We start from the raw sequence: 27324 nt of genomic DNA, 5'->3' as shown, positions 1-27324 counted from the left end.
GACTTTTTTGGAGTTTATCTGCAGACAGCCTGCCGTTGAATACACATGTTTATATAGGGCAGAAAAGGGCAACCTGAAGATTCTACTTTCCATTTCTTTTAGCACTGTCTGGCAATTAACACCCACAGCTCTTCAGAATGAGGTATTGTCCAGCCTACAACTTGCTTGTAGAAGCTCCACAAAGCTTCTATTTTTGTTTTTGATTTGTTGTGAGGAAGCAAAGTATAGCCTTTACTTGAATGAAAGCTACAGTTTTATTTTTCTTCCTATTTACAAGAGATTATTTTGATGATTAAGTTAGCCAGATATGCCCCGTGTGCTCATGTTTCGTATCTCAACCTATTTTGAGCTGAGCTAGTTGCAAGGACTAGTTCTTCTGTGAGATCTCTGGCAGTCCATAAATTCAAGTTCATGTCCAGACATAATGGCGAACTCAATATGTTGTATATTTGATATATGTTTGTTGCACACATGGAGAGAAAAGTTGTTACCATTGTAAAGTAGCTATGAAATCTGACAGTTTTAATTTCTTTATCTTCTGAGTACCCATGGAATAAAGGACCTCTTAGTGCCATAGCAAGGCAGAAGTTTAATTTGCAATTCTGGTGGCAACATCCAGGTATTTCAAGTAGAAATGAAGAAAACTTGAAGGAAAAATTATCTCAGCACTTCAGTTTAATTCTTTTTCAAAGTCCAAGGAGAGTTTTCCCCAGTGTAAAAGCAGAAATGAGAATTTCAGATCTAAAGCAGTTCTTGCCTTTTCTTTTCCCTCCGTGCACATATGCTGACATCAGAAAATACTATTTGAAAAGAAAACCCAGGCTAGAGCATTGGAGTCACTCATTTCCCATCCAGCGAAGGGAGAGCTGGTGCCTGGCTGGAGGACGTTAGGAAGGCAAGTCTGGGGGTCTGATCACTCGGCTGGGAGGGGGTAAAATATCTGGACCTCAGGAGGCCGGATTACAGTGCCAGTGTTCTCTATCTGTGTGGCCTGTTCCTGCCTGGGGTTGGGTACCAAGTCCAGGTGGAAGTGGTCCCTGGAGCGTCCTCTCTCTGAAGTGTTTCTTTGTCAACCAGAAATATTCCCTGCTGCTGCCCCAGAACTCATCACTGTTGACACATGGACCAAGAACTAGCAGAGGAGGTGATTTATAATCTCTAAATGAATTGCGCTAAAACAGACAACAAGCTCTCTGACTTAAGTAAAGGAAGGGAGGGAGGGTGGGTGGAAAGGAAGGAGAATCATAAAGAACATTCTAGATTGCATACTTTGGTAATCACAGCAGGGCCTTATTGCAGTTAGAACAAAAGCCTGGACACACCTCTCAGTTCAGGAAAATAATTTAGAGCCACTTGTTAAATGCTGCAGTATTATTGAAGTACCAAGTGTTAAGATTTTCATTGAAAGCAAAACTGACCGAGCAGCTCAGCGAGGGAAATGCTACGTGATCAGTTGATGGTTTGATGAGGGGTATGGAGTAGGGATTTTGGCAGAGGTTGCTAGCAGACAGGCCTTGGTTTTAGTCCAAGCTCTCACTTCATAGCTGTGTGACCTTGGGGAAAATTATAAAATTTTCCAGTCCTTAGTATCAGAAACTGCAAATGGAGGAGAAAGATACCTCACAGATGTTGTAGGTGAAATGAGACAGGACACCTAGTACATTGCCTGGCTACATAGAAAACGTTTCACAGATGTTAACTTCAGGCCCTCTCCCCGTGCCTTGGTCTCTTAGAATAGTGTTTCCCCATCATGTGCACACTGAGTGGGAAGGCGGACAGCTGCCATCACCCATGCTGCCCCATGTTGAGAGCATTTCTATTGACCTTCCCTTCTTCCCTGTGAAGCTAGTTCAGCCGTCACCTCATCACTGTTTTTCTTCTCCAGAGAGTGCTGGGTTGTAGTGACCACACTGTTGATTCAGCATATCCCAACCACACTGGATGGAATTTTTACTGTGATAATTCGTATTCCAGGATCTTATAGTGCATAGGGTTACAACGATTAGCATAATGATCTTGCACAATCTTTCTGCCTAGCATGTAGTGCATTTGTAATATTCTCAGAGGAGACATCTAGAAAGCGCCAAGCTCCTTTGTCCTGCGTCAGCCACAGCAAGCTGTCTGCGCCTCAGTGCTATAGAGACTGTGGGTGGATTATTCCTTGTTGGGGGGTGGTGGGGGGATCCCAGCTGTCCTAGATGCCATTTACAACAATCAAAAATGCCTCCAGACCTTGCTAAGTGTCCAGGTGGGGAGTGGAATAGGCAGAATCGCCTCCAGTGGAGAAGGGCTGAACTGTACTTAGGATTTGTGATTCTGCAGAAATGGGTTCTGTGAATGCACTAAAGCATGAGAACATCCAAAAATCAATGGGGCACAGAACTGAATTCAAATTTACCTGGATACAGGTAAATAAACACAATTTTGAAAGTACCAAACAATTAAAAAAAACACACACACATTAAAAACGAAAAAGTCGGCGGGCGCTGTGGCTCACGCCTATAATCCTAATACTTTGGGAGGCCAAGGCGGGCGGATCACCTGAGGTCAGAAGTTCGACACTAGCCCGACCAACATAGTGAAACCCCGACTCTACTAAAAATACAAAAATTAGCCGGGCATAGTGGCGGGCGCCTGTAGTCCCAGCTACTCGGGAAGCTGAGGCAAGAGAATCACTTGAACCTGGAGGGCAGAGGTTGCAGTGAGCCAGGATCGCACCATTGCACTCCAGCCTAGGCAAAAAGAGCGAAACTCCCTATCATTAAAAAAAAAAGAGGGACGGGAAAGGTCAGAAAGACATTCTTCTTCGTTGGGTGATGAATTAATCTTTCACATCTTTGTCATGTTAAAAATGAGCCTGCGAGGCCGGGCGCGGTGGCTCAAGCCTGTAATCCCAGCACTTTGGGAGGCCGAGACGGGCGGATCACGAGGTCAGGAGATCGAGACCATCCTGGCTAATACGGTGAAACCCCGTCTCTACTAAAAAATACAAAAAACCAGCCTGGGCGACGAGGCGGGCGCCTGTAGTCCCAGCTACTCCGGAGGCTGAGACAGAAGAATGGCGTCAACCCGGGAGGCGGAGCTTGCAGTGAGCTGAGAGCTGGCCACTGCACTCCAGCCTGGGCGGCAGAGCAAGACTCCGTCTCAAAAAAAAAAAAAAATGAGCCTGCGGTTGTTTCTCCACTAAATTAAGACACTGGCACACAGATGATTGTGTGTAAACACTAGGCACAATTGTAGGGGTTCAGTAATTATTGAATGAGAAGAAAGAAAGGTTGTTCTTGAATTATGTGATGTGCATGTTTAATCATGTTTTTCAGCGGAACACCATATGTAGCAGACAGAACTCTGGGCTGGGCATCAGAGGGACCGGGGACCCCACACTGGGCTTTGTGTCATTATCTCCTGAAAGGAACTGGCCTGGTGCACAGGAGACAGTTGGAGTACATTGTACATACAGTTCCCACGTAGCTGTAGGGTTTTATGAGCCCATATTTTAAAAGGCCTTCTAGTGAAGTGAGAATGTTAATGCTTTTTTTTTTAAAAAAAAAAAAAAAAAAAGAGAGAGATTAGTGATTACTTTAAAATCTGAGTCCTGGCCAGGACTCACGCCTGTAATCACAGCACTTTGGGAGGCTGAGGCAGGCAGATCATTTGAGGTCAGGAGTTCAAGACCGCCTGGCCAACATGGTGAAACCCTGTCTCTACTAAAAATACAAAAATTAGTGGGCCGTGGTGGCATGCTCCTGTAATCCCAGTTACTTGGGAGGCTGAGGCAGAAGAATCACTTGAACGTGGGAGGCGGAGGTTGCAGTGAGCCAAGATCGCACCACTGCACTCCAGTCTGGGCAACAGAATGAGACTCCATCTCAAAAAGGAACAAAAAAATCCAAGTCCTAATTATCGCTGCAGCTTTCTTTAATGTGTGCAGTAAGCTGGGGACATACAGAATAACTTACGATGTAGAAATCGTCTCTCCCTCCCTGAAGAATTTCATGGATACCACATTTGCCTGCCAGGAGTGTTCTGTTGTTCTGGTGTTTTCGTTTCTGCCATTGTCATTGTTTCTGCTTCGTTCTTACAATACGACTCTGGGTGCACCCTTGGATGATCATGAAAAGGCAGCTGCCTGGCTTTCCAGAACTGGTTTTGACTCTCCATCTGAACCCGGAGCTCTGTTTCCTGTACAGGTTGCTCCAGTATTTATCCAAATTGTCAGTCCCTTCCCAACTCATACCCACTGACCCTTCCTTTCTCAGCTGATTATGGGTTTAAGTTTGAATCAAGCCATGCTATAGAATCACTATCTAGTAACTCCTGTGCTTGCACAATAAGAGTATTAGTCAGCATTTCCTGTTTTCATTCATATTGTAAGTTGAATAGCTGTAACAAAAGGGAAAGAGATTGCCAAGACAAATAATTCTTACGGCTTGTGCAAACATTTTATTGCAAGCCTTATTAAATATGCAGCTTTCAGAAGTCTACATGATGTGCCTTTCAGCAAAGCTAAATCCTACTATGTGGGCTTGCTTCACGACTTAAGAGCAAGTCTATATTGAATTTAACATTAAATAATTATTTGGCCTGTATCTCTTTTAAGCTTCGTTAAGAACTGCAAATATGATAAGGGAATAAATTGTTTATTTCAGTCACTAAGAAAACTTAACCTATAGGTTATATATGTTGGCAGTTCCCAAGAAGTACCTAGGAAATGGAACCTTCCACCAAGAGTGGTTTGTCCCCTTCTCACAAGGGTCTTCATGTCAAGGCCCCCCTAAGGCACAGAAACACAGCACTCCACCGTGTCCAAGTTCGTAGTGATTGGTGGCACCTTATGAAAGTACTTTTTACTTTCACAGTTACTGATTACACATCAGCATACCTTATCCATGTTCTGTTTCCTTGGCAGCCGGATATTTGAATACAAACAACATAAAAGTGATTACATGCAGCATTTCAGGACAGTTTTCAAAGTGGAAGAATTTGGCACTTTCTTCTATTTTCTTCCCATTCTTTGTCTATTTCCTTTGCATTTGGAAGCCAGAGTCCTCGAACCTTTACTTCTGCATGTTGTTTTCATCCCCTAGCTGGTGTTCTCTTTATTACTACTTTTTTGTTTCCAATTTGTCTCTTTTTAAAAATAAAACATAGTGAAACCCCGTCTCTACAAAAATTAGCCAGGCATGATGGCAGGTGCCTGTGATCCCAGCTACTTGGGAGGCTGAGGTGGGAGAATCACTTGAACCCAGGAGGCGGAGGTTGCAGTGAGCTGTTATCGTGCTGTTGCACTCCAGCCTGGGCGACAAGAGTGAAACTCCGTTTCAAAAATAAGTGAATAAATAAATAAAAATATGAAATTAAGCTTAGCTAGCCTGTGTAGATGTTTTAGATGGTCACATCTTTGTCGGATATGACATTTGTGCCTTTTAGTAAAACCATTTTAGTATTGTAAGAAAAAAAGGGAAGTATAGGGAGGACTAAGAACATATTTGTACTTCTATGTAATTCTATTTTATGTGTCTTTTTCCATTGGAGTGTGGCCTTGACATCATTACTGGCTCTGAAGTCCTATCCTGTTTTTTCATTGACTTGCTTGTGCCAGGTACTGTGTTAAGGAAGTGGAGCTACAAGATGAATAAGGCATGGTCCCACCCTCCACGTGGGAGACGGCACATCAGTGTACCTAGGATGCTGCATGTGGTGATAGATGAGGGCCCTGCGAGGGAGCACACCACAGGATCCGGAGGATGGGACGGGCGGGAGGAGTAGTCAACTTTGCCTGAAAGCATCAGGACAAGCTTCCAGGAAATGGCACATCCAAGCTGAGTCTTGGACAGCGGGTTAAAGAGGCAGAGAGGGGAGAGAAGAATGTTCCACATGGGAAAAGAGGTCTGGAGGTGACGACAAGTAACATAGCATTTGTGGGCGGTGCTGGAAGCTTGATATTTCAGAGGCATGAAGTCTGAGGCAGGGAGTGTGGAGGAAGATGAAGTTAGGGGAAGGAACTTTACATGAGGGCGGCCTTGACTTTCATATTAAGGCACTTTAGGGAAGCAGGAACCAGTGAAGACAGGAGAACATGGTGACTACACAGGTGCACTGAAGTGGGGAGGAGCTAGGTTTTTTTTTTTTTTTATACTTTAAGTTCTAGGGTCCATATGCATAACGTGCAGGTTTGTTACATATGTATATTTGTGCCATGTTGGTGTGCTGCACCCATCAACTTGTCAGCACCCATCAATTCATCATTTATATCATGTATAACTCCCAATGCAATCCCTCCCCCCTCCCCCCTCCCCATGATAGGCCCCAGTGTGTGATGTTCCCCTTCCCGAGTCCAAGTGATCTCATTGTTCAGTTCCCACCTATGAGTGAGAACATGCGGTGTTTGGTTTTCTGTTCTTGTGATAGTTTGCTAAGAATGATGGTTTCCAGCTGCATCCATGTCCCTACAAAGGACGCAAACTCATCCTTTTTTATGGCTGCATAGTATTCCATGGTGTATATGTGCCACATTTTCTTAATCCAGTCTGTCACAGATGGACATTTGGGTTGATTCCAAGTCTTTGCTATTGTGAATAGTGGAGCTAGGTTTTTGAAGGGAATTTGAGCTTGCAATTTTTCAAGGGCATTCAGTGGTTACAAATGAAACTTTTCATTAATGTATTTGTGTCCAAGTGTTTTTAGATGTGCTTTTCTGCTAGTCTCTTTTTATTTGGTTTGGAGATAGATGATGACTTTCCTTCAGGGCCTTCTATGTGTCTTGCCATATTAATGTCTCAAACACATGGTCCGTGTCATCATGGAGCTTGCAGTCGAACAGGGTAGATTAACACATAAGTATGCATCCAGTTGGAAAGAACTTAGAGATCACTTGATCAGCCCCCATTATGTAAAATGTACACAACAATCTACCTCCAACTATAGAGTGACATTAAACAGTTTTTCAAAACATTATGGCATTGAAAAAATGCATAACATTTGGGTTACTTCAGTCCCACTCCCCAGTACTGATCAGGCCAGTGAACCGGTCTTGCTGGTGAAATAATGACTTCTACAGTCATGACGGATAATTTCCCGTCATCTTGACCATTCCTTCCCTGGCTCTGTCCTTTACCTGTGACTCTTCTTTCCTCCCTCTCCTTCCTCCTCTTGCCCTCTGGCTGCCATACCCAACTCTGCATTTCTCTGCTTGGAAAAATCCTACTTGATCCTCAGAGCCTGACTCCATCACCCCGTTTCTCTGAACCTCCCAGGCAAAACTCTGTGCTGTCCTCCAGCTCTCTCTAACTGAATAACAAATGTTCTCTCTCCCGCTTCCCTGCAGGCTTCAGGGTAGTGACCCTAAGAGTGAGCGTCTACCTGTGAGAAAAATGCCTCGATGTAACAGGAATTCCCACAAATGCTTAGGAATTCAATATGGTTATTAGCAAGTGGGAGAATTATCCTTTTGGTTACAATGATGTGAACTATTTTTGTGAGTTCTCAGTATGCACCAAGAAAAACCCCAGTGACTCAGTAATGTACCTGTGCCATCTCACTTAATCCTTCCAACAAAGAACTTGCCAAGGTTGCACAACTGGGAGGGATCCAAGGTCCTGTCTATGTGCTAACCTGCAGGACAGCCCCACGTAATCCAGTACTGGGGCCTTATTGTCCAGCCTTCCGCCTCCAGGAGCCCACTCAGTGATGACTTCTGACAAAAGTCACCTGGATTATCCCTCTTTTGGGGTCCATGATGCCACCAACATGCTAAAGTTAGCAAATGCGTAAGGATTGTTACTGTAAGTGGTTTTCTCTGATTTTGACCACAACTAATAAAATCACAAGATTTGTCTCAAATACTATATAAAAAGGAATGTCTTTTATTTCTCGAAATTGTTCTGCCACATAGTTTGTTCAAGTAACACATAATAAAGGATAAATGGCTTGTAGCTATATTTACCCAAATTGAACATTTTTAATGTAATTTTTTAAATTTGTCAAAAGCATATCAATGGTCATAAAAAATTTTTATATCCTCTGACCCTATTACTTTACCCTTGGGAATTTATTCCAAGAACATAATTTGAAAGAGATTAAAGCACATAGGCACAGATGTTTTCAGTACAGCATTGTTTATATTGGAAACAACCCAAATGTTCCGTAACAGGGGGAACAATTTTGTAAATCTTGCTACAGCAACTTTACAAAATTATAAGATGCCACTTATAATTGTAAATTTTGAAAGTTTGTAGTACAGCAAGGAAACTGATCATGTTAAATGTTTCTAATATCTTAGTCAATTTTTCTCCCACCAATTCCTATCTGTGTACTGGTCGTACTATGAGCGTGTAAGTATGTATTTCATAAACATTTACTTTTTCTTAAATCAGTAGTATTCCCTTCCTAGAGTGGTTTGCTTCCCAGATTTTCATGGACATTCATCTCCCCTGGGGATCTTGTAACAATGTGATTCTGACTCTGTAAACTTTATGCGGAGCCCAAGATCCCACATTTCTTAGAGGCTCTCAGGAACCGCTGATGCTGTTGATAGTGAACCACGCATTGAGTAGCAAGGCCCTAGAGCTCTCTGTGTATGAAGAAGATGCTGCTGACCCAGTGTCTCGCTTTCTCGAAAGGCAGCTGTGACCTTTTCTAGCAACTGAGGGGTGGAGACTAGAAATGAGTGTTTTCTGGTGTTTCTCTAATAAAGCTGCTGTCTCGTATCCAGATTGATCATCAGTATCCTTATGCTCTTCAACTAACTTGAAAATTGTCAGTTAACAGAAATGACTGGGTAGCACTAAAAATAAATTATTCTTAATATAAAGAGTAAGAAAGGACTGGACGCGGTCCCAGCACTTTGGGAGGCCGAGGTGGGCGGATCACCTGAGGTCAGGAGTTTGAGACAAGCCTGGCCAACATGGTGAAAACTCATCTCTACTAACAATACAAAAAAAATTAGCCAGGCATGGTGGTGGGCTCCTGTAATCCCAGCTACTTGGGAGGCTGAAGCAGAATCGCTTGAACCCGGGAGGTGGAGGTTGCAGTGAGCCGAGATCGCGCCATTGCACTCCAGCCTAGGGGACAAGAGCGAAACTCCAACTCAAAAAAAATAAAATAAAATAAAAGAGTAAGAAAGCATCTTCTATTGTAATCACACTCTCATTACCCTTTGATACAATTTGGAACCTGATTACAAAGTTAAAAATCTCCATCTGTATGAAGAAAAGCTTCACTGGCCGGGCGCCTTGGCTCAACGCCTGTAATCCCAGCACTTTGGGAGGGAGGCGGTTGGATCACAAGAGTCAGGAGTTTGAGACCAACCTGGCCAACATGGTGAAACCCCATATCTACTAAAAATAAAAGAAAAAAATTAGCCGGGTGTGGTGGCACACACCTGTAGTCCCAGCTACTCAGGAGGCTGAGGCAGGAGAATCGCTTGTACCCGGGAGGCGGAGGTTGCAGTGAACCGAGATCACGCCACTGTACTGTACTCCAGCCTGGGCGACAGGGCAAGACTCCGTCTCAAAAAAAAAAAAAAAAAAAGCTTAGCTGTGAGCTTTGCTATTGGAAGAAAAGTCTTGGCCTTGTCATCACAAGGAATCCCTCAGGCCTGGTGGCGTGAAGCGGAGAAGGGTGCAGTCTCTTTAGGGCAGAGAATGAAGAACCTTTCTATGACAGTGGGGAAATCCGTTCACCTTTGTGTTGGTAAACAAAAGGAATGGAAGCTATCCTTTGAGCTCGAATCATAGTGGTGTTTGCCAAAACCTACTTTTGTTTTTAGAAGATAATAGCACATATTCCACTTGCTTCCCCACAGTGACTGAAGCTGGCTTTGGTGCTGACATCGGAATGGAGAAATTCTTCAACATCAAGTGCCGAGCTTCCGGCTTGGTGCCCAACGTGGTTGTGTTGGTGGCAACGGTGCGAGCTCTGAAGATGCATGGAGGTGGGCCAAGTGTAAGTGCCCACATCGCCTTCCTAATACCAAAGAAATTTCGTTATGTTAAAACAGAATTGAGCATTTGAATAATTCCTGCCTGTTTAATGACTATAGTTTTCTAGAGTATTTTTTCTAGAACTTTTTTTTTTCCTGTAGACCTCCTTTGTGGACATCTAAAACTCTTTTTTTTTTCCAACGCCACCATAGGGCACTTTGAGTTTAGTAAGTTCGAGTAAACAGTAACACCCACAGTTCTTTCCTAAACAACATTTTGGAAAGGAGCATAATGCAACCACTTTTTAACCTTAAGCTTCACATCTGATACTCAGGCCAAGATTGTATAACCATATGGTAATGGGGGGCTAGAGGCTCTTGTCCCTGAACGAAGAACATGAGGATTAGAGTGAGTTCTTTGATGACTGAGATTTTTCATTGTTTGTACAGATAGTTTTTCGGTTCACTGATGCTACAACTCATCAGATTTCATCTAAAACTATTTTCCTTCTCTTTCTGTTTATTATGATTTCTTCTCACAACTCTGTTATAATACAGGATTGTTTCTAAGAGAGCTTTGCTTGGAAAACACAAATTCAATTTTAACTTCTTTAAAGACTTTTGATATTTACCTATCCTAATATGTATAGCAATTGCAGACATTATAAAGGAAATATATTCCTTTCTGCAGAAAACCTGTGCATAGATTTTGGGGGTTTGTTTTTTTTTTGTTTGTTTGTTTGTTGTTCGTTTGTTTCATTTTTAGGAATTTCAAAGTGTAGAATAAGACATTTTATACTGATTAATCATTTTGAAATAAAATAAAATAAAATTTCTCTGTCATTATAATATTCACATATAAGACGAACTGCCAAGTCTGATTTCTTAATTGGCATACTGTACTGTGTATGTGACAAAAGTCATGTATTCAGTGATTATTACATAGTCAAAACAAGAAGCGGGTTTGCCATCATGAAACGCTGTAAAGCAATTCTTTGTCCTGGGAGAAGTGGACATTATTTTTATACCATTTTACAGATAAGGAAGCTGAGGTTTGATAGGCTTAGGGAATGTGGACAATGTCAGCAGGCCAGCAGAGTGCCGAGCACTTCAGATCTGAATCTACTATGTCCACCATGCAGAGCTGGATGTTAATGAAGGGCAGAAATGTTCTAAATCCAAATCCATTTCTAGTACCCGACACTTAAGCACTTCATTTCATTTTTGCCTAAAGCTTCATCATCATTTCTTTTTTTTTTTTTTTTTTTTTTTTTGAGACAGAGTCTCGCTCTGTCGCCCAGGCTGGAGTACAGTGGCGCGATCTCAGCTCACTGCAAGCTCCGCCTCTCAGGTTTTTACACCCTTCTCCTGCCTCAGCCTCTGAGTAGCTGGGACTACAGGCGCGCACCACCACGCCCGGCTAATGTTTTGTATTTTCAGTAGAGACGGGGTTTCACTGTGTTAGCCAGGATGGTCTCGATCTCCTGACCTCATGATCTGCCCGCCTTGGCCTCCCAAAGTGCTGGGATTATAGGCGTGAGCCACCGTGCCGGGCTCATCATCATTTCAAATGCAAGAATGATATAATACAGATTAAAAGTAGTAAATCATAAAGAATTCTGACTTTACTGAAAACACTCCTTGTTGCTACAGTTCTTCCTGGATTTTAGAATTTGAGTCTGCATAACAACTTCTGTTTTCAAAAACTACTTCTGCCCATGTAGGATGCATTTGGAATTCTCCCTCCCTGCCCTGCCACCCTGAAAATTATGGAAAGGGCTTAGAGATTGTCTGATCTCATTCAGTCTTTATAAAGAGAAAATCTCTGAGGCACAGAGAGACCCAGTGGCTTGTGTGATATCTCACATCTATTTCAGGGACTGATCAGATCTACAGTCCGGGTCTCCCAACGCCAGTCCCATAGTTTTCCAGACTCTGGTCTCTGTGCTGTAAAAATTCTCTACATGCTTTACAATCCTATTTCATTCATCTTAACATATATGCTCTGTTTTTCAGTGGTTGCACTTTTGTGCCACATTAATCCTTTGTGTCTCTTCCACTCCTGCTTAATGTCATGGTTCTCAGCCAGGGATCGTGGTAACAAGGAATAGGGTTAGTAGGCACAGCTATGGTTGGAGGATAAGAAAAGGTGGGAACCAGCCAGACGCGGTGGCTCACGCCTATAATTCCAGCACTTTGGGAGGCTGAGGCAGGTGGATCACCTGAGGAGTTCGAGACCAGTGGTGGCGGGCAGCTATCATCCCCACTACTCGGGAGGCTGAGGCGAAAGAATCACTTGAACTCGGGAGGTGGAGGCTGCAGTGATCTCAGATCGCACCATTGCACTCCAGCCTGGGTGACAAGAACGAAACTCTGTCTCAACAACAACAACAACAAACAAACAAACAAACAAAAGGCAGGTGAAGCTAAGCATCCCTCTCCTGGGCTCCGGTAGTACCTTCTGCCTCATATTGTTTCATGAATGCCTTGCTCTGTGTCTCCCTATATAATTCTTAATTCCTTGAGTTTAGGGACCATGTCTTATTAATTGGTATGTTCCAAGTGTCTGGCATAGTCTGTATGCAGGGAGTGTTTTCAATAATGGCAAGATAAATGAACTTTCATCCTCTTAATCCTCTGTTCCATGGTGCTCGTCTCGGTGTCTTTCCTTCTTATTGAATAGCTCTGTATTTTTGAGCCATGATTATTCATTTCTACTTCTGTTTTCTTTTTTTCTTTTTCTTTTTTGCTACAGATACTGTGCTGGGATCGACTTCCTTTTGATCATTACACAAATAACCATGGCTGCCTCTTATGTTTATTCAGCTTGTTTTTTTTCCATAATTTGTACAGTGGAAAACCTTATGGCCCTTGAATTTGCCCATTTTAGCCTCGGTCATTTTAAACTCACATGCTGTCCCCCAAAGTGCTCAGCCATTCCCTGTGCAATCCAACAGCTAATATTCGGCTATGCTTTGGGATCCACAGATTCTTCCACAATTAGTTCCTTAAACTAACCATTGTATGAATCACGGTTATTCACACATAGAATCAATAGGATGTGTGTATAGAGAGAGAAAGATATTTATTCTAAGGAATTGGGTCACGTGATTACAGAAGCTGGCAAGTCCAAACTCTGCACTGTGGGCCGGCAAGCTGAAGACCCCGGAGAGCCAGTGGTGCTAGTGCGGTGTGAAGGCAGCAGTCTGCTGGAGAATTCTCCTGCATTCAGGGGAGGCCGGTCTTTTTGTTATACTCAAAAAGGCCTTTGACTGATCAGCTGAGACCAAGCCACATTATGTAGGGCAAGCTGCTTACTCAAAGGCTGCTGATTTCCATGTTAATTTCATCATAGACACCATCACAGAAACACTCAAAATAATGTTTGAACAAATAATGGGTACCCTCTGGCCCAGCAAAGTTGACACATAAGATTAACCACGAGGCCGGGCACAGTGGATCACACCTGTAATGCCAGCACTGTGGGAGGCCGGGGTGGGAGGACTGTTTGAGCCCAAGAGTTTGAGACCAGCCTGGGGAACATAGCGAGACCTTGTCTCTACAAAATAATAAAAAATTATCTGGGTGTGGTGGTATACACCTATATTCCTAGCTACTGGGGAGGCTGAGGCAGGAGGATCACTTGAGCCCTGGAGTTTGAGACTACAGTGAGCTGTGATCATGCACTGCCCTCCAGCCTGGACAACAGAGCTTTGTGGCAGTTACCGTAAAATGATTTCAAATGGTGATGTACTCTGTATAAATCAGGTATTAAACATATCATTAGTTTTATGTTCTAATTTGAACCAATGTTTGAGAAGTTTCATACTGTTCCATTGGCTCAAATTAGAATCATCCAGGGAGATTTTAAACATTACTGATGCCAGCCTTCCTTCCCAGAACTTCTGCTTTCATTGGTCTGGGTGGAGCCCAGGGATCAGTGTTTTCGAAGAGCTTCCCACAAGAGTTTAGGTTCAGCTAGTGCTGCCAGCTACTGTTTTAAAAACACAAAATGTAGGGGTACCTTTCTAAAAACTGAATGTGATTGTGTTGGTCTTTCTTTCAGATCAGTTGTGTAAACATTTTTATAGGATTATTCTTCATGTTTTCTCTCCTTATTTCAGGTAACCGCTGGTGTTCCTCTTAAGAAAGAATATACAGAGGAGGTAAGAGGAGCTGTTTAGACACTTACGTGAAGAATCTCTCAAATCCGGTGACTCGTTGGCTTTCAGTGAATGAGCCATCCTTCAGTGATCCCTTAGAAAAGTGCTGTTCTGGCTGGCGCAGCGACTCACACCTGTAATTTCAGCATTTGGGGAGGCCAAGGCGGCCGGATCACATGAGGCCAGGAGTTCAAGACCAGCCAGGCAAAACCCATGGCCAACATGGCAAAACCTCATTTCTACTAAAAATACAAAAATTAGCCAGGCATGGTAGCGCACGCCTGTAGTCCCAGCACGAGAATTGCTTGAACCTGGGAGGCGGAGGTTGCAGTGAGCTGCGATCACACCACTGTACTCCAGCCTGGATGACAGAGCAAGACTCTGTCTCAAAAAAAATAAAAGAAAAATGCTGTTCTAAGAATCCAAGAGGAAATGGGTGGGGTGAAAGGATAAAATGCATTCAATTAACTCTTAAATATCAAGAAAAGATGGATATAGGCTTTTTCTACTATTGTCTACCCCCAGGACAGCCATCAGAGCAGGAACTCAAGGTCTCCAGGTCAGAAACAAATATGAAGTTTACAGTTCTGTATTCTTTTGTCATGGAAGGTCTATACACAGTTGGCTTTATGACTTACAGGAGTGGCTTACACTTTCCTGTAAATAGACTTTGATTTACTGGCAGCAGTACCTCGTAGCTCCTACAGGTGGCGCCAGGGATCTGAGCCAGGAATACCTGGCCAGAGCTCCTCACCCACCTGGGGCCTTGTGCCTGTCAGACCCCAACCTGCAGAGCATAGGCACATTGCCTAGACCCTGCAGCCTGTCCGCAGCAGTATGAGCTGCCAGGCTTCAGACCCACGCATATGCCATTGGACCCAGAATCATTTTAGAAATTTTTTTGCAGACGAACCTCCTTATTCTTGCAGCCATCTTTCTTGGAGGAAAAAATGAAAAAAGATGTCACAAATCCTGCCAGAGAGGTGCTGCCAGTTTAGCTTGGCAGGTTTGGTGGGAGGCAATACACAGGGGTCTGGGTTTTGCTTTTTTCTTTTTTACAGAACATCCAGCTGGTGGCAGATGGCTGCTGTAACCTCCAAAAGCAAATTCAGATCGCTCAGCTCTTTGGGGTTCCCGTTGTGGTGGCTCTGAATGTCTTCAAGTAAGTCCGGCCTCCTCCTTTAAATGTGGGCATTATCACTAGGCCACCCTGTGAACGATATTTGTGTCTTGGGGTATTTGGTCTTTCTAAAATTTTTTAGAATTTAGTATTTGCTTCATCTAAAAGTATACAGAAATACCCAGTTCTTTCTGTTTGTTTATTTGGTTTGGTTTCATTTTAGCAAATGTGTTCTCACAATGTTATTAAGGAAGTGAAATTTATATATAGTGAGTTACTATCTCCTTGGCTTTTTTTTTTTTTTTTGTAATTCTACCCAGCATTTTTGTCTGAAACAAACTGTGAGTGATCAAAGGGATATGTTATGGAATTTTCTTGATAACGCCCTTAACAACTTGAAATATTTGAGTCACTTTGGAGAGGATTTTTTTTTTCCATGCTTTTCTTTAAGTCTGATTTATTTAAACACGATGTGACCACTTTTGATGTTTAAAATGTATTCAGTGTTAGGGAGCGAAGTTCTGTATAAATGGTTAGTCTTTCTTTCAAAACATCGCTAAATGGATACAGATGCAAAACCACAAACATTTTCTTCACTAGGACCGACACCCGCGCTGAGGTTGACTTGGTGTGTGAGCTTGCAAAGCGGGCTGGTGCCTTTGATGCAGTCCCCTGCTATCACTGGTCGGTTGGTGGAAAGGGGTCGGTGGACTTGGCTCGGGCTGTGAGAGAGGCTGCGAGTAAAAGAAGCCGATTCCAATTCCTGTATGATGTTCAGGTAAGATCTAGTAAAAACAGTGGCTCACATTTCTTACACCTTAGCATGGATTGTCCCATTCAGTTGTCACCACAACCCTGCAGATAAGCAAACTAAAGATAGAAGAGTGTAGGCTGGGTGCAGTGGCTCACGCCTGTAATCCCAGCACTTTGGGAGGCTAGGGCGGGCAGATCACTTGAGGTCAGGAGTGCGAGATGGGCCTGGCCAACATAGAGAAACCCCATCTCTACTAAAAATACAAAAATTAGGTGGGCATGGTGGCGGGCGCCTGTAATCCCAGCTACACTACTCAGGAGGCTGAGGTGGGAGAACTGCTTGAACCCAGGAGGTGGAGGCTGCAGTGAGCCAAGATCGAGATCACACCACTGCACTCCAGCCTGGGTGACAGAGTGAGACCCTGTCTTAAACAAACAAACAAGAAGGTAGAAGAGTTTAAGCCACAAAGTCACATTTCCAAGTGCAGACCCTAGCTCCTTGTCCCAAAGCCTGTGCTTTTGAAGACTCCCAAATCGCAGGCCTAAGTGAAGAGGTACTTTAGTGAACAGGATTTGACAGCTGACACCTTCAGGAGTTGCACAGGAACAAGAGCAATTTCGCGAGGCTTGGGAAACCATGGGAGGTATTTTTCTTGTTCGTTTCTCTTTTTTTTTTTTTTGAGACAGAGTCTTACTCTGTTGCTCAGGCTGGAGTACAGTGGCGCAATCTTGGCTCACTGCAACCTCTGCCTCCCAGGTTCAAGCAATTCTCTGCCTCAACCTCCTGAGTAGCTGGGATTACAGACACCTGCCACCACGCCCGGCTAATTTTTTGTATTTTTAGTAGAGTTGGGGTTTCACCATCTAGGACAGGCTGGTCTCGAACTCCTGACCTCATGGTTCACCTGCCTCGGCCTCCCAAAGTGCTGGGATTACAGGCATGAGCCACCACACCTGGCCTCTGCTTGTTCATTTCTGTTATGGTTCTTTTCTCTTGTGGTTTTATTGAACTATAATCTAGTGTGTGTGTGTATATATACATATATTTTTTCATTGTGGTAAAATATATATAACAAAATTTACTATCTTAGCCTTTTTTTTTTTTTTTTTTTTGGAGACAGAACTTTACTCTGTTGCCCAGGCTGGAGTACAGTGGCGTGATCTCAGCTCACTGCAACCTCCGCCTCCCAGGTTCAAGCAATTCTTCTGCCTCAGCCTCCCGAGTAGCTGGGAATGCAGGCACACGCCGCCATGCCCGGCTAATTTCTTTTTCATTTTAGTAGAGTTGGGGTTTCACCATGTTGCCCAGGCTGGTCTTGAACTCCTGAGCTCCGGCAGTCCGCTCGCCTCGGCCTCCCAGAGTGCTGGGATTACAGGCGTGAGCCACCGCGCCCAGCCCATCTTAACCATTTTTAAGTGCACATCAGTAGTGTTAAGTACATTCACATTGTTGTGCAGCCAATCTCCAGAACGCTTTTCATCTTGCAAAACTGAAACTGTACCCACTGAACAACTCCCCATGCCCCTCCCCACAGCCCCTGCCAGCCACCATTCTCCTTCGTTTCTATGAATGTAACAACTCTAGGGTCCTCATGTAAGTAGCATCATACTGTGGCTGGCTTATTTCACTTAGCATAATGTGCATGCATGTTGTAGCATGTCAGAATTTCTTTTTTTTTTTTTTTTTTTTTTTGAGATAGAGTTTCGCTTTTGTTGCCCAGGCTGGAGTGCAATGGCACCATCTCAGCTCACCGCAACCTTCTGTTCTCAGGTTCAAGCGATTCTCCTGCCTCAGCCTCCCGAGTAGTTGGAATTATAGGCATGCACCACCACACCTGGCTATTTTTTGTATTTTTAGCAGAGACAGGGCTTCACCTTGTTGGTCAGGCTGGTCTCGAACTCCTGACCTCGTGATCCACCCGCCTCAGCCTCCCAAAGTGCTGGGATTACAGGTGTGAGCCACCACTCCCGGCCAGAATTTTCTTTCTTTTTCGGGCTGAATACACTCCCATTCTTTGGATATCCCACATTTTGTTTCTTCATCCATCTGTGGATGGACACTTGAGCTCCCCCTCTCCGCTATTATAAGTAATGCTGTATGGGCATGCATGTTTATGGCATATGTACAAATATCCCTTCAATACTGTGTTTTCAATTCAATTGGAAATGTATTCCCAGAAGTGGGATTGCTGGGTCCTCTAGGATATTTTTAAGCACATGTTGATGGTTCAGTCAGACCTGAGCTTCCCAGGGCTCACTCTCCTCCTCAGATTGTCTGTCTTTGCAGCCCTCTGACATCTCCATTCTGAATTTTGTGGCTCTGGTTCTGGCTGATGGATTTGTCTTCAGGGGTGGTATGTGATTGCGGGGCACCCAGGCTTCAAACTGGTTGCTGCTTCTCCTGTTCCTTCATCCCTCACATATTCTCTTGGTGTGTCACTCTTCTTTCCTGTTCAGTGGCATAAATCAATAGCATAAGTTGAAGAAGAAATCAGTGAAGCAAGAGCTTAGCAGCGTTGTTGATAAGCCTGGAATCACCGTGGTGAGAGCGTGGGGCTGATGTATCAATATTTAATATTACCACAGCTCCTGCTTTTAAGGAGTTGTTTGTGTGCCAGGTATATGGGCGCTTTGCACATGTTCACCTCTGTGGTCCTAACATCCCTCTTAGGTGAGAACTGGTGATATCTTCCCATTTTACGGATAAGAAAACTAAAGCACAAAGAAACTAAGTCAGCTGCTCAGTGTCCCATAGCTAGGAAGAGGCAGAGCTAGGAGAAAGAATGTCCAGATGGTTGAGCTCATCATCCTGCTCTGTTCTTCAGAGCTAAGTACTATGCTCAAAAGTGTGTGTGTATTGGAGGTCTGGGGGGAGACATAGTTAAAGGGGACAGTGACTGAGTGACCCTCGTGAAGAGGAAGGGTGACAGTGATGGGCACAGGCATAGACTCCATGCCACACAGGGGACATCGTCACCAGCACGCAGTCAGTGTTTATGGAAGGAAGGACACAGGGAATGAATTGGAGGCTAGCTCAGAAAAGGTTTGTCATTTTTATGAGGCCATTTTGTGAATGAGGAACTAGAATATTCTGGACTACAGAGGTGGTAGAGATCAATTGAGAGAGAAGATTTTGGATGAGTGAAAAGAAAAATGTTCCAGTTGGAAGTTTGAGTTCTCAGACCTAGAGATGTTCAGCGCAAAATAGATGTAGCCCTGCTGTGGGCAAGTCAGGCATTGAAGCCAACTCAGATGGCGGGTGGCCAAGGGGACCCTGGGTTCCTGTTCCTTGGTCCTGGGTAAGGCTCGCCAGGGTGCCTACAACCCTTGACACATGCCAGGGCCTTTCTACATAAACCACTGTGGGGAGAGTCACCCCTAGATCCTGCTGTGAGTGTGCCTCAGACCATCTTCCGTCTGATCATGAACCACCCAACTCTACGTAGCAAAAGCAGTTATTTTCATGAATGATTTCATGAAGTGTGGCTCTTTTCAAGGAAAACAGCCCAGGTGAAAAAGAGGTCAGTAATCAGAAGAAATGCTTCTGAGTTATGCTGTCTCAGACATGCACTAACCCTAAGATGAACCCTTTTCCTTTCCACGGATATTTCAATATTTTTTTTTTTCTGAATTCCCATTCTTCATGGAGATAATGCTGCTAAAATGTCAGCTCTCCTCTGAAAGGAGGAAAGTGTTTAATAATAATGTGGTCTAAAGTCCTCTATTTGATAGGTGACCTAAAGGCCAGGATCCCTGCCTCCTTTGCCAACACACGTCTCGCTTTTCTTGTAACAGAAATTCGATTTGAGCTGCATAATTATTTGTTAGATAATCAGCTTCCCAGCCTACTGCAGCGTGACGGTTCATCAAAAGAGCTGCTGCTGCTGCTGGCTCTCTTTGTACTGCCTGCCTGTTAGCTATGTTCCTCACACTGGCAAGATTTAGATCATCTAAGACCATTTACAGTCTTGTCTTGTCACCATGTAAAAATCTGAATTCATTGGTGCAGTCAGTAATGGAGCTCAAGCCTTCTTTCCCCCTGATTTCTTGCATTGGTTGGTCCTGGTAAAACTTTAGTAACTAAGTAATGGTTTTCTGGAAGCCCTTTCTTACCTCCCCCACAACCCCACACCCTCACAACCAACCCTTGGGTGCTGGGCAGTGAGAAAGGTGTGGCATTGCTCTACAGGAGAAAGAAGCTGTAAATGCTTTGCATATGGCACTCTCCCACCTTTGCTTCTCAAAGCAAACTGGGTTTCTTTGTGCCCCTTGGTGTCTCCCCAGACTTTATATCCCCAAGAATGTATTCAGTACAAGACTGGTGGCATCTTGTGTGCTGTTCTTTCTCCACCCCAGTCGTGTGGAAGGAAAACACCGGAGATGATTTAGGGTAATGGAAAATAGTGCTAGAGTCCAGGGCATGACTGCATTTGAGTGTGAAGTAGAAATTGTCTCAGAACCCCACTGGAGAGTGGTTCAGCTGGAGAGAGTGGGACACCTGGCTCTCAGAGGCGCTGTGCGGCCGGACAGCAGTGTGCTGGACTTCCTGATGGCGAGCTTACAGGTAAAGGGAGAAACAGGCTGCACTTCTGACTTGGGAGTCTCTGCTGAACTCTATAGAAAACTGACTTCAGCAGCAGCTGCTGTCTAGAGAACAATTTGGCATCTCTTTTTGCCAGAGTAACTTCTCACTCAAGAGTAGGCAACTTTTAATTATGGTACCGGGTGGAGGCAGCAATGAATAATTTAGAATAAAGATTGAAAAATATGGACTAAGGTGTAGTAGACTAATTGCTCAGAAGAAGTTTTATTGTGTGAAAATGAATGTGTTTAAACTTGAATTACAGTGGCTCATTTCCTCTCTACCCTTGAGGGTGATTGCAATCCCTTTTAAGAAGCTGTTAAAAGTCCCCCTTAAAATCATCTTCTCTTTGAATTTTCCTCTTCTAATGTGACTTTTGACAATTATCTCTTTATCGTTCACTAATAGAATATCTCCATGTCTGCAGGGACGCAGGGAAATATGATGACTGAAAGAAACACTAATCTACAAGCACACTTTATTAGCTAAGAAATCCCTCCTCCATACATTCTTCCAGGCTTGCCTCTGCACATCCCATCTGCTGTGTGAGCTCAACTCTGCATTATAGATGGGAAGGTGATGGACTTGTCCATAAGAAATGGATACTTGATAGGAGAAGGAACATATTACATAGAGCTAACAGGCTAAAGCTTTGGGATCATGTAAATTCAGTTTAAGCCTTGAGGAGGCCTCCTACTATGGACGCGTTTTGGGGAAACTGACTAATCTCTCTAGCCTCAGCATCCTCATTTGTACAATGGTGTCTGACAGTGACACCAACTTCACCAAGTTGCTGTGAGACCCAAATGAAATGCCCCAGAGTAGAATGCTAGAACATAGAAAGCAGGCAATGAAGGCCGGGCGGGTGGATCACCTGAGGCCAGGAGTTCGAGACCAGCCTGGGAAACATGGTGAAACCCCCGTCTCTACTAAAAATGTAAAAACTAGACAGGTATGGTGTTACATGCCTGTAGTCCCAGCTAATCGGGAGGCTGAGGCAGGAGAATCACTTGAACCTGGGAGGTGGAGGTTGCAGTGAGCTGAGATCACACCACTGCCCTCCAGCTTGGGCAACAGAGTTAGACTCTGTCTCAAAAAGAAAAAAAAAAGGCCAGGCATGGAGGCTCACGCCTGTAATCCCAGCACTTGGGAGGCCGAGGCAGGTGGATCACCAGATCAGGAGATCGAGACCATCCTGATTAACATGGTGAAACCCCGTCTCTACTAAAGATACAAAAAATTAGCTGGGCATGGTGGCGGCACCTGTAGTCCCAGCTGCTTGGGAGGCTGAGGCAGGGAGAACGGCGTGAACCTGGGAGGTGGAGCTTGCAGTGAGCTGAGATCGCGCCACTGCACTCCAGCCTGGGTGGCAGAGTGAGACTCCGTCTCAAAAAAGAAAAGGGAGGAAAGCGGTCAGTCAGTGCTAGCTCTTCCTCCTGTCATGTTCACTTTCGAAAGAGTGGGCCTCCTGAATTCACCTTCAACAATTCTCCTGTAACTCAAGGTAATTTTGCCAAACTCCAAGATTGGTTTATTTTGCACTGAGTTAAAACCAGGAATTAGAAACCAAGTCTCCTAAAGCACTACTAAACTAAACTAAGACATTGGCATTTTTCCTTCTCCATGAGAATTGGGAGCCCTTAGTGATACCATAAAACGTCAGTCATTTTTGCATAGAAGGAGGTATGACCCTGAGAAGTCAGCTTGACCTTCAGTCTGAATATTGTTTGTTAAATGAGGAGTTAAGGTTGAAAATCATCCCTGTATCCTTCCTCTAGCCTTGCAAACATTTTGAGGTATAGCCTTGACAGCAAGACAGGATAGTGTTTGTTTTTATTAAAAGGTCTTTCCTGTTCCTTGCGTGAAGCCATTCTCTTGATCCCAGTGGGGGCAGGATGAAGACCAAAACACACCACGAAGACAGCCTGGAGCCACAGCCAGCTCTGCTGACTTCTGAACTTCACACTCTCCCTGCCCAGATGGCCAGGGGTGTTTCCTCCTCTGCTGGTCTTTTTTAAGGCAGGATGTTTGTTGTTACTGTTTTTCTGGTTGGTTCTTAAGAAATTATTTTCTATGTTTTGAAAATGCCAGCTGGAACCTACACCAGTTGTTGGTGGGGTGTGAGAGCTATCCTTTACATGGACTTGGAGCATTTGCAACCCGAGCCTCCACATTGAAATAAACATTTAAAAAATGCATATCTGTGGATATACAGTGGGGGATCTTCCATTGTGGTAAAATATGTATAACATACAAATTCCCCTTTAATCATTTTTACATGTATAGTCTGTGGCATTAAGTACATTCACATTGTACATATAGGGTTTAATTAATAGGATCTTAAAACTTAAAAGGTATTGATGCACATCTCTGTTGCCTTTTACATTTCACAGTAATTAGAAGGAAGAAACACACTCTAGGTTGAAAGGCTGTCCCTTCTTTTGGTTGTCTTTGTCCCTGGAAAAGCTGTCTCCCCCTCAGGGCCTTTGACCTCCTCTGGCTCTCCCTCCCATCTCAGCCTGAGCCCATAGCCCTTTCTTCAGCGCTCTCTTCTCCTCTTGTTGTGCATTAGAATGTTTGGAGTGTTCTGTGGAAAGCTGGTCCTTACATTTTCCAGTCAGCTATGTATCTCCCCCCTGTTTCTCCTGTTTCTCCCCCCATGCTCTTTAATATTCTGCTTTCTTAATTATGATTGAGTTGCCTTTAAACAACCTTTGATCATCCAATGTGAACGGCTTCAACAAGCCTCCCATAAACCTCTTATCCCCTGGCCTCCTTTCCATGATCCAACCCCAAATTTCCAGATACCTCCTGCTTCCTTTATGTTTGGTTTTTTTTTTTTTTTTTTGGCAGAGTCTGACTCTGTCACCCAGGGTGGAGTGCACTGGCGAAATCTCAACTCACTGCAGCCTCCACCTCCCGGTTTCAAACGATTCTCCTGCCTCAGCCTCCTTAGTAGCTGGGATTACAGGCGTGGGGCACCACGCCCAGCAAATTTTTGTATTTGTAGTAGAGGCAGGGTTTCACCATGTTGGCTGGGCTGGTCTCAAACTCCTGACCTCAAGTGATCTGCCTGCCTCAGCCTCCCAAAGTGCTGGGATTGCAGGCATGAGCCACTGCACCCAGCCCTAGATACCTCCTGCTTGACCAGACCTTCTGTAAACACTTAGATCCCTCTCAAATCTAGATGCTTCTCCAACACTGGCTTCTAGGTTCTCTATGAAACCTCTGCTGGCCTGCAGTATATAACCCACCTCCCAGCCTGCCAGGCACATCGTTCAGCTGTGTGAGACAGTTTCGAGGGATCTGCACCTGTCGTGAGCACAGGCTCCACCTTCTCAAAGCATCCCACTCATCCCTGTGTGATTCTGGCAAAGCCTGCCCCAGCTTTCTTTCCTCGATGGTTGAAATAGCACACAATGAGAAAAAAACAGTGGCCTGTGTTTAATACACTTGCACATGTCACAAGAATCCCTGTAGTGTCATTGAAAGCTGTCTTCTAGCATGCAAAATGATTGTCACTATGATGGAAGTTTCTAGAAATGCATTATTTCATCTGAAATTATGAGAGAAGGTAAAATGATGAACTATCAAAGTCACAATACATGTTGGCCAGCTGCCTTCTACTACTCACTCCATCCCTCCCCAGGCTTTCTGACTTAAATTTAGATCAGATGAGACCATTGCAATGGAGAGTGTCCACTTTCTCATCTAAAAGCAAGCTCATGAGGAACATTAAATACGATCACAGGAACAAACATTAAGGTACCACACTAATGGACCACTTAAGAGAGAGAGAAAACTACGACCTTAGGGTTTAGGGAAAAAAAACACTCAAACAGCACAGGCTTCCAGTCTCCCTAGTCTCTCGGAGGTTGAGGGGGTGGTGTTTTGAGTAAAGTACAAGGGCTCCTTGAACGTGAACACGGAACCAGTGTTGCACCTGTGTTCATTCATTTTGCTCTTACAACACATCGATGTTCCTAAGTCAGATTTGTAGAAGAGGAATGAGCAGCTGCATCATGAGAACACTGCATGGCCAGGCACGGTGGCTCATGCCTGTAATCCTAGCATTTAGGGAGGCCAAGGTAGGAGGATCGCTTGAATCTAGGAGTTCAAGACTAACCTGGGTGACATGGCAGATCCTGTCTCTACTAAAAATATTTTAAAAATTAGCCAGGCATAGTGGCACATGCCCCATATTCTCAGCTACTTAGGAGGCTGAGGTGGGAGGATCGCTTGAGCCTGGGAGGCAGAGGTTGCAGTGAGCCAAGATCACCCCCACTGCATTCCGACCCGAGCAACGGAGCCAGGCTCAAAAAAAAAAAAAAAAAAAAAAAAAAACCGGCCAGGCACAATGGCTCCCTCCTGTAATCCCAATCCTTTGGGAGGCTGAGGCGAGCAGATCACTTGAAGTCAGGAGTTGGAGACCAGCCTGGCCAACGTGGCGAAACCCCATCTGTAATAAAAATACAAAAATGAGCTGGGCATCCTGGCACATGCCTGTAATTCCAGCTACTCTGGAGACTAAGGCCCAAGAATCACTTGAACCTGGCAGGTGGAGGTTGCAGTGGGCCGAGAACATGCCACTGCACACTATCGTGCCCGGCCTGGTTTGGTTTTTTTTTTTTTTTTTTTTTTTTTTTTTGAGCCTGGGCAACAGAACAAGACTCTGTCTCAAAGAAAACAAAACAAAACACTGTACATGAGTGTTCCTAGGTCCAGCAGAGTGCTCGAACCAGTCAGCTCTTTCCCCTCTTTTGGGTGAGATGCGATCTTTAAAATCACTTATTCCCATATATTCCGTTTTTTGGCATTGCTTCACTGTTCTATTTGAGAGTAATAAAATATTACCCATGTGGATTTCTTACTATTTCATGTGGAGAAATGCAGCTTTTCTAGTGGTGAGCCTTTCTTCCATTTCCCAGAGTCCGGTTACCCTCACCGCACCCCAGGTTTGCCATAGGAGGATGAGATTCTCTACATGTAGGCGTCTTCAGAGTGAACCTGTTGCTCAGGGCCAGCAAGCCCACAGGGCTCCATGCCCACTGAGCAGGCTCGTGGAAGTCGGCACGTAGCTCAGATGTGCTGGTTTCCAGCCAAGGACATGCTTTGTGTCAGTGATACAGGGGCCTGTTGTTCTCAGTAGCAAGGGCAGAGCTGCTCCCAGGACTCCAGGTGGTGTTGGTAATGCAAACCCTTGCACCTAGTGTGGTGTGGTCAGTATAAATTAATATCGACAGCTTCATGTTGTACTTTAATTTGAAGTACAGGAAAGGCTGCTTGCCAAACTGTATTTGTAGATCATTTAAAATTTATGCTTCATTTAAGATACAAAATACGAATGGAAATAATGACTGTGTATCCGGAAATGTCTATTCAACGTACGAGTTTATTAATTGATCCTTCTCTTCACATGTTTTACGGGCCTTGGAATACACTTTGCTGATATCACAGCGTAGGAAGATTTAACCCATGTGAATTCAACTCTGTGGCCTTGGTGAAAGAAAAGAACCATGTATTTTTCATTCACTGTGGCCCCCGATGCATGCCAATGACTTCATTTGGTGCAGGGCTGAAGAAATGGCAGTGTGTTCCAATACTTCAACAACAGTGGGGCCTCATTAAGAGATGCTAGGGTATTGAGAATGGAGTATTATATAGTGTTTTCATGGGTCTTCTAAAAGATTTTTCAGGGTTGCTGACTTCAGAATTTGGCCTCTAAGTAAGATGAGACATCCCTACTACGGTATAAAGGCTTCATGGATCTTTATTTCTGACAGTTCATTTTTAAACTTTTGTTCCATTTCATTTTATTTTGTCCATTTTTTGTCACCAAAAAATTATTTTAAAATGTAACAACTTTTCTAGAATGTACAGAACAGTTTTATTCCACTAAAAAGCAGGACTTCAATAATTTAATTGAAGAATTCTAGTGAGCATTTCCAGAGCCTTTCCAAGAAGGCTATACTGTCTGACTGAGTGACTTAGCTTCTAGGACCCTGGTCCACCACACCTACAAAATGAATTTAATAAAGCATGAAGGTCACCAAATCCTCTACTATTTCTTCGTGGAGTCACTCAGCTAGTGTTTATGTTGTGCCTGCTCTGTGCGAGAGACTGTGCCACCAATATAACCATTAGTCGCAGTTATTTTCTAGAGCTGTACTGCCCAATATCCCACGTGGCTAAGATTGACAGTTCAGTTTCTGGATTGCTCCAGTCCCACTTGCAATGCTTTTAATAGCCACATGAAGCCAGTGAACACACGATACATCTTCCATTGTGATGGAAAGTGGCAGTGGACAGCTCTGTTCTAGAGTATTTCCGTTTCCAAAATACGTGTTTAAGTAAAGTTTGGAAAGGAATTAGTGTAGAGTATGAGGAGGGTTACATTTTTGGTGAATATGAAGATTTAACATAATGTTAGTTCAAAAATGACCAAAGATACAAGTGTAGACACCAGGCTTTTGAAGTAGCTAATGTGTTTGACACCATTTCACCTTGGCTTCTGCCTTTCTTTCCCTTCTTTGCCTATTGACATTTTGCCTCTCCGTTCTTTTTTTTTTTTTTTCCTTTGAGACAGAGTCTTGCTCTGTCACCAGGCTGGAGTGCAGTGGCATGATCTTGGCTGACTACAACCTCCACCTCCTGTGTTCAAGCGATTCTCCTGCCTCACCCTCCCAAGTAGCTGGGACTACAGGCACGTGCCACCACTCCCAGCTAATTTTTGTGTTTTTTTCAATAGAGATGGGGTTTCACCATGTTGGCCAGGATGGTCTCG

At 44.0% G+C, this 27324-nt stretch overlaps 1 protein-coding gene across 2 annotated transcripts in view; it reads left to right on the top strand.

Moving 5' to 3' along the window:
* Positions 1-27324, top strand: part of MTHFD1L (methylenetetrahydrofolate dehydrogenase (NADP+ dependent) 1 like) — a 235102-nt gene that overhangs the window by 133883 nt on the left and 73895 nt on the right. For both annotated transcript variants that reach the window (XM_030929150.1, XM_030929149.1), the window contains exons 21-24: positions 9806-9945; positions 14047-14088; positions 15147-15247; positions 15806-15983. In XM_030929150.1, the coding sequence (XP_030785010.1) occupies positions 9806-9945; positions 14047-14088; positions 15147-15247; positions 15806-15983 (461 nt within the window). The remainder of the gene's footprint in view (positions 1-9805; positions 9946-14046; positions 14089-15146; positions 15248-15805; positions 15984-27324) is intronic.

This window comes from Rhinopithecus roxellana, chromosome 4, assembly GCF_007565055.1.
Source record: "Rhinopithecus roxellana isolate Shanxi Qingling chromosome 4, ASM756505v1, whole genome shotgun sequence".
NCBI lineage: Eukaryota > Metazoa > Chordata > Mammalia > Primates > Cercopithecidae > Rhinopithecus > Rhinopithecus roxellana.
This window is presented reverse-complemented; position numbering and strand designations above follow the sequence as displayed.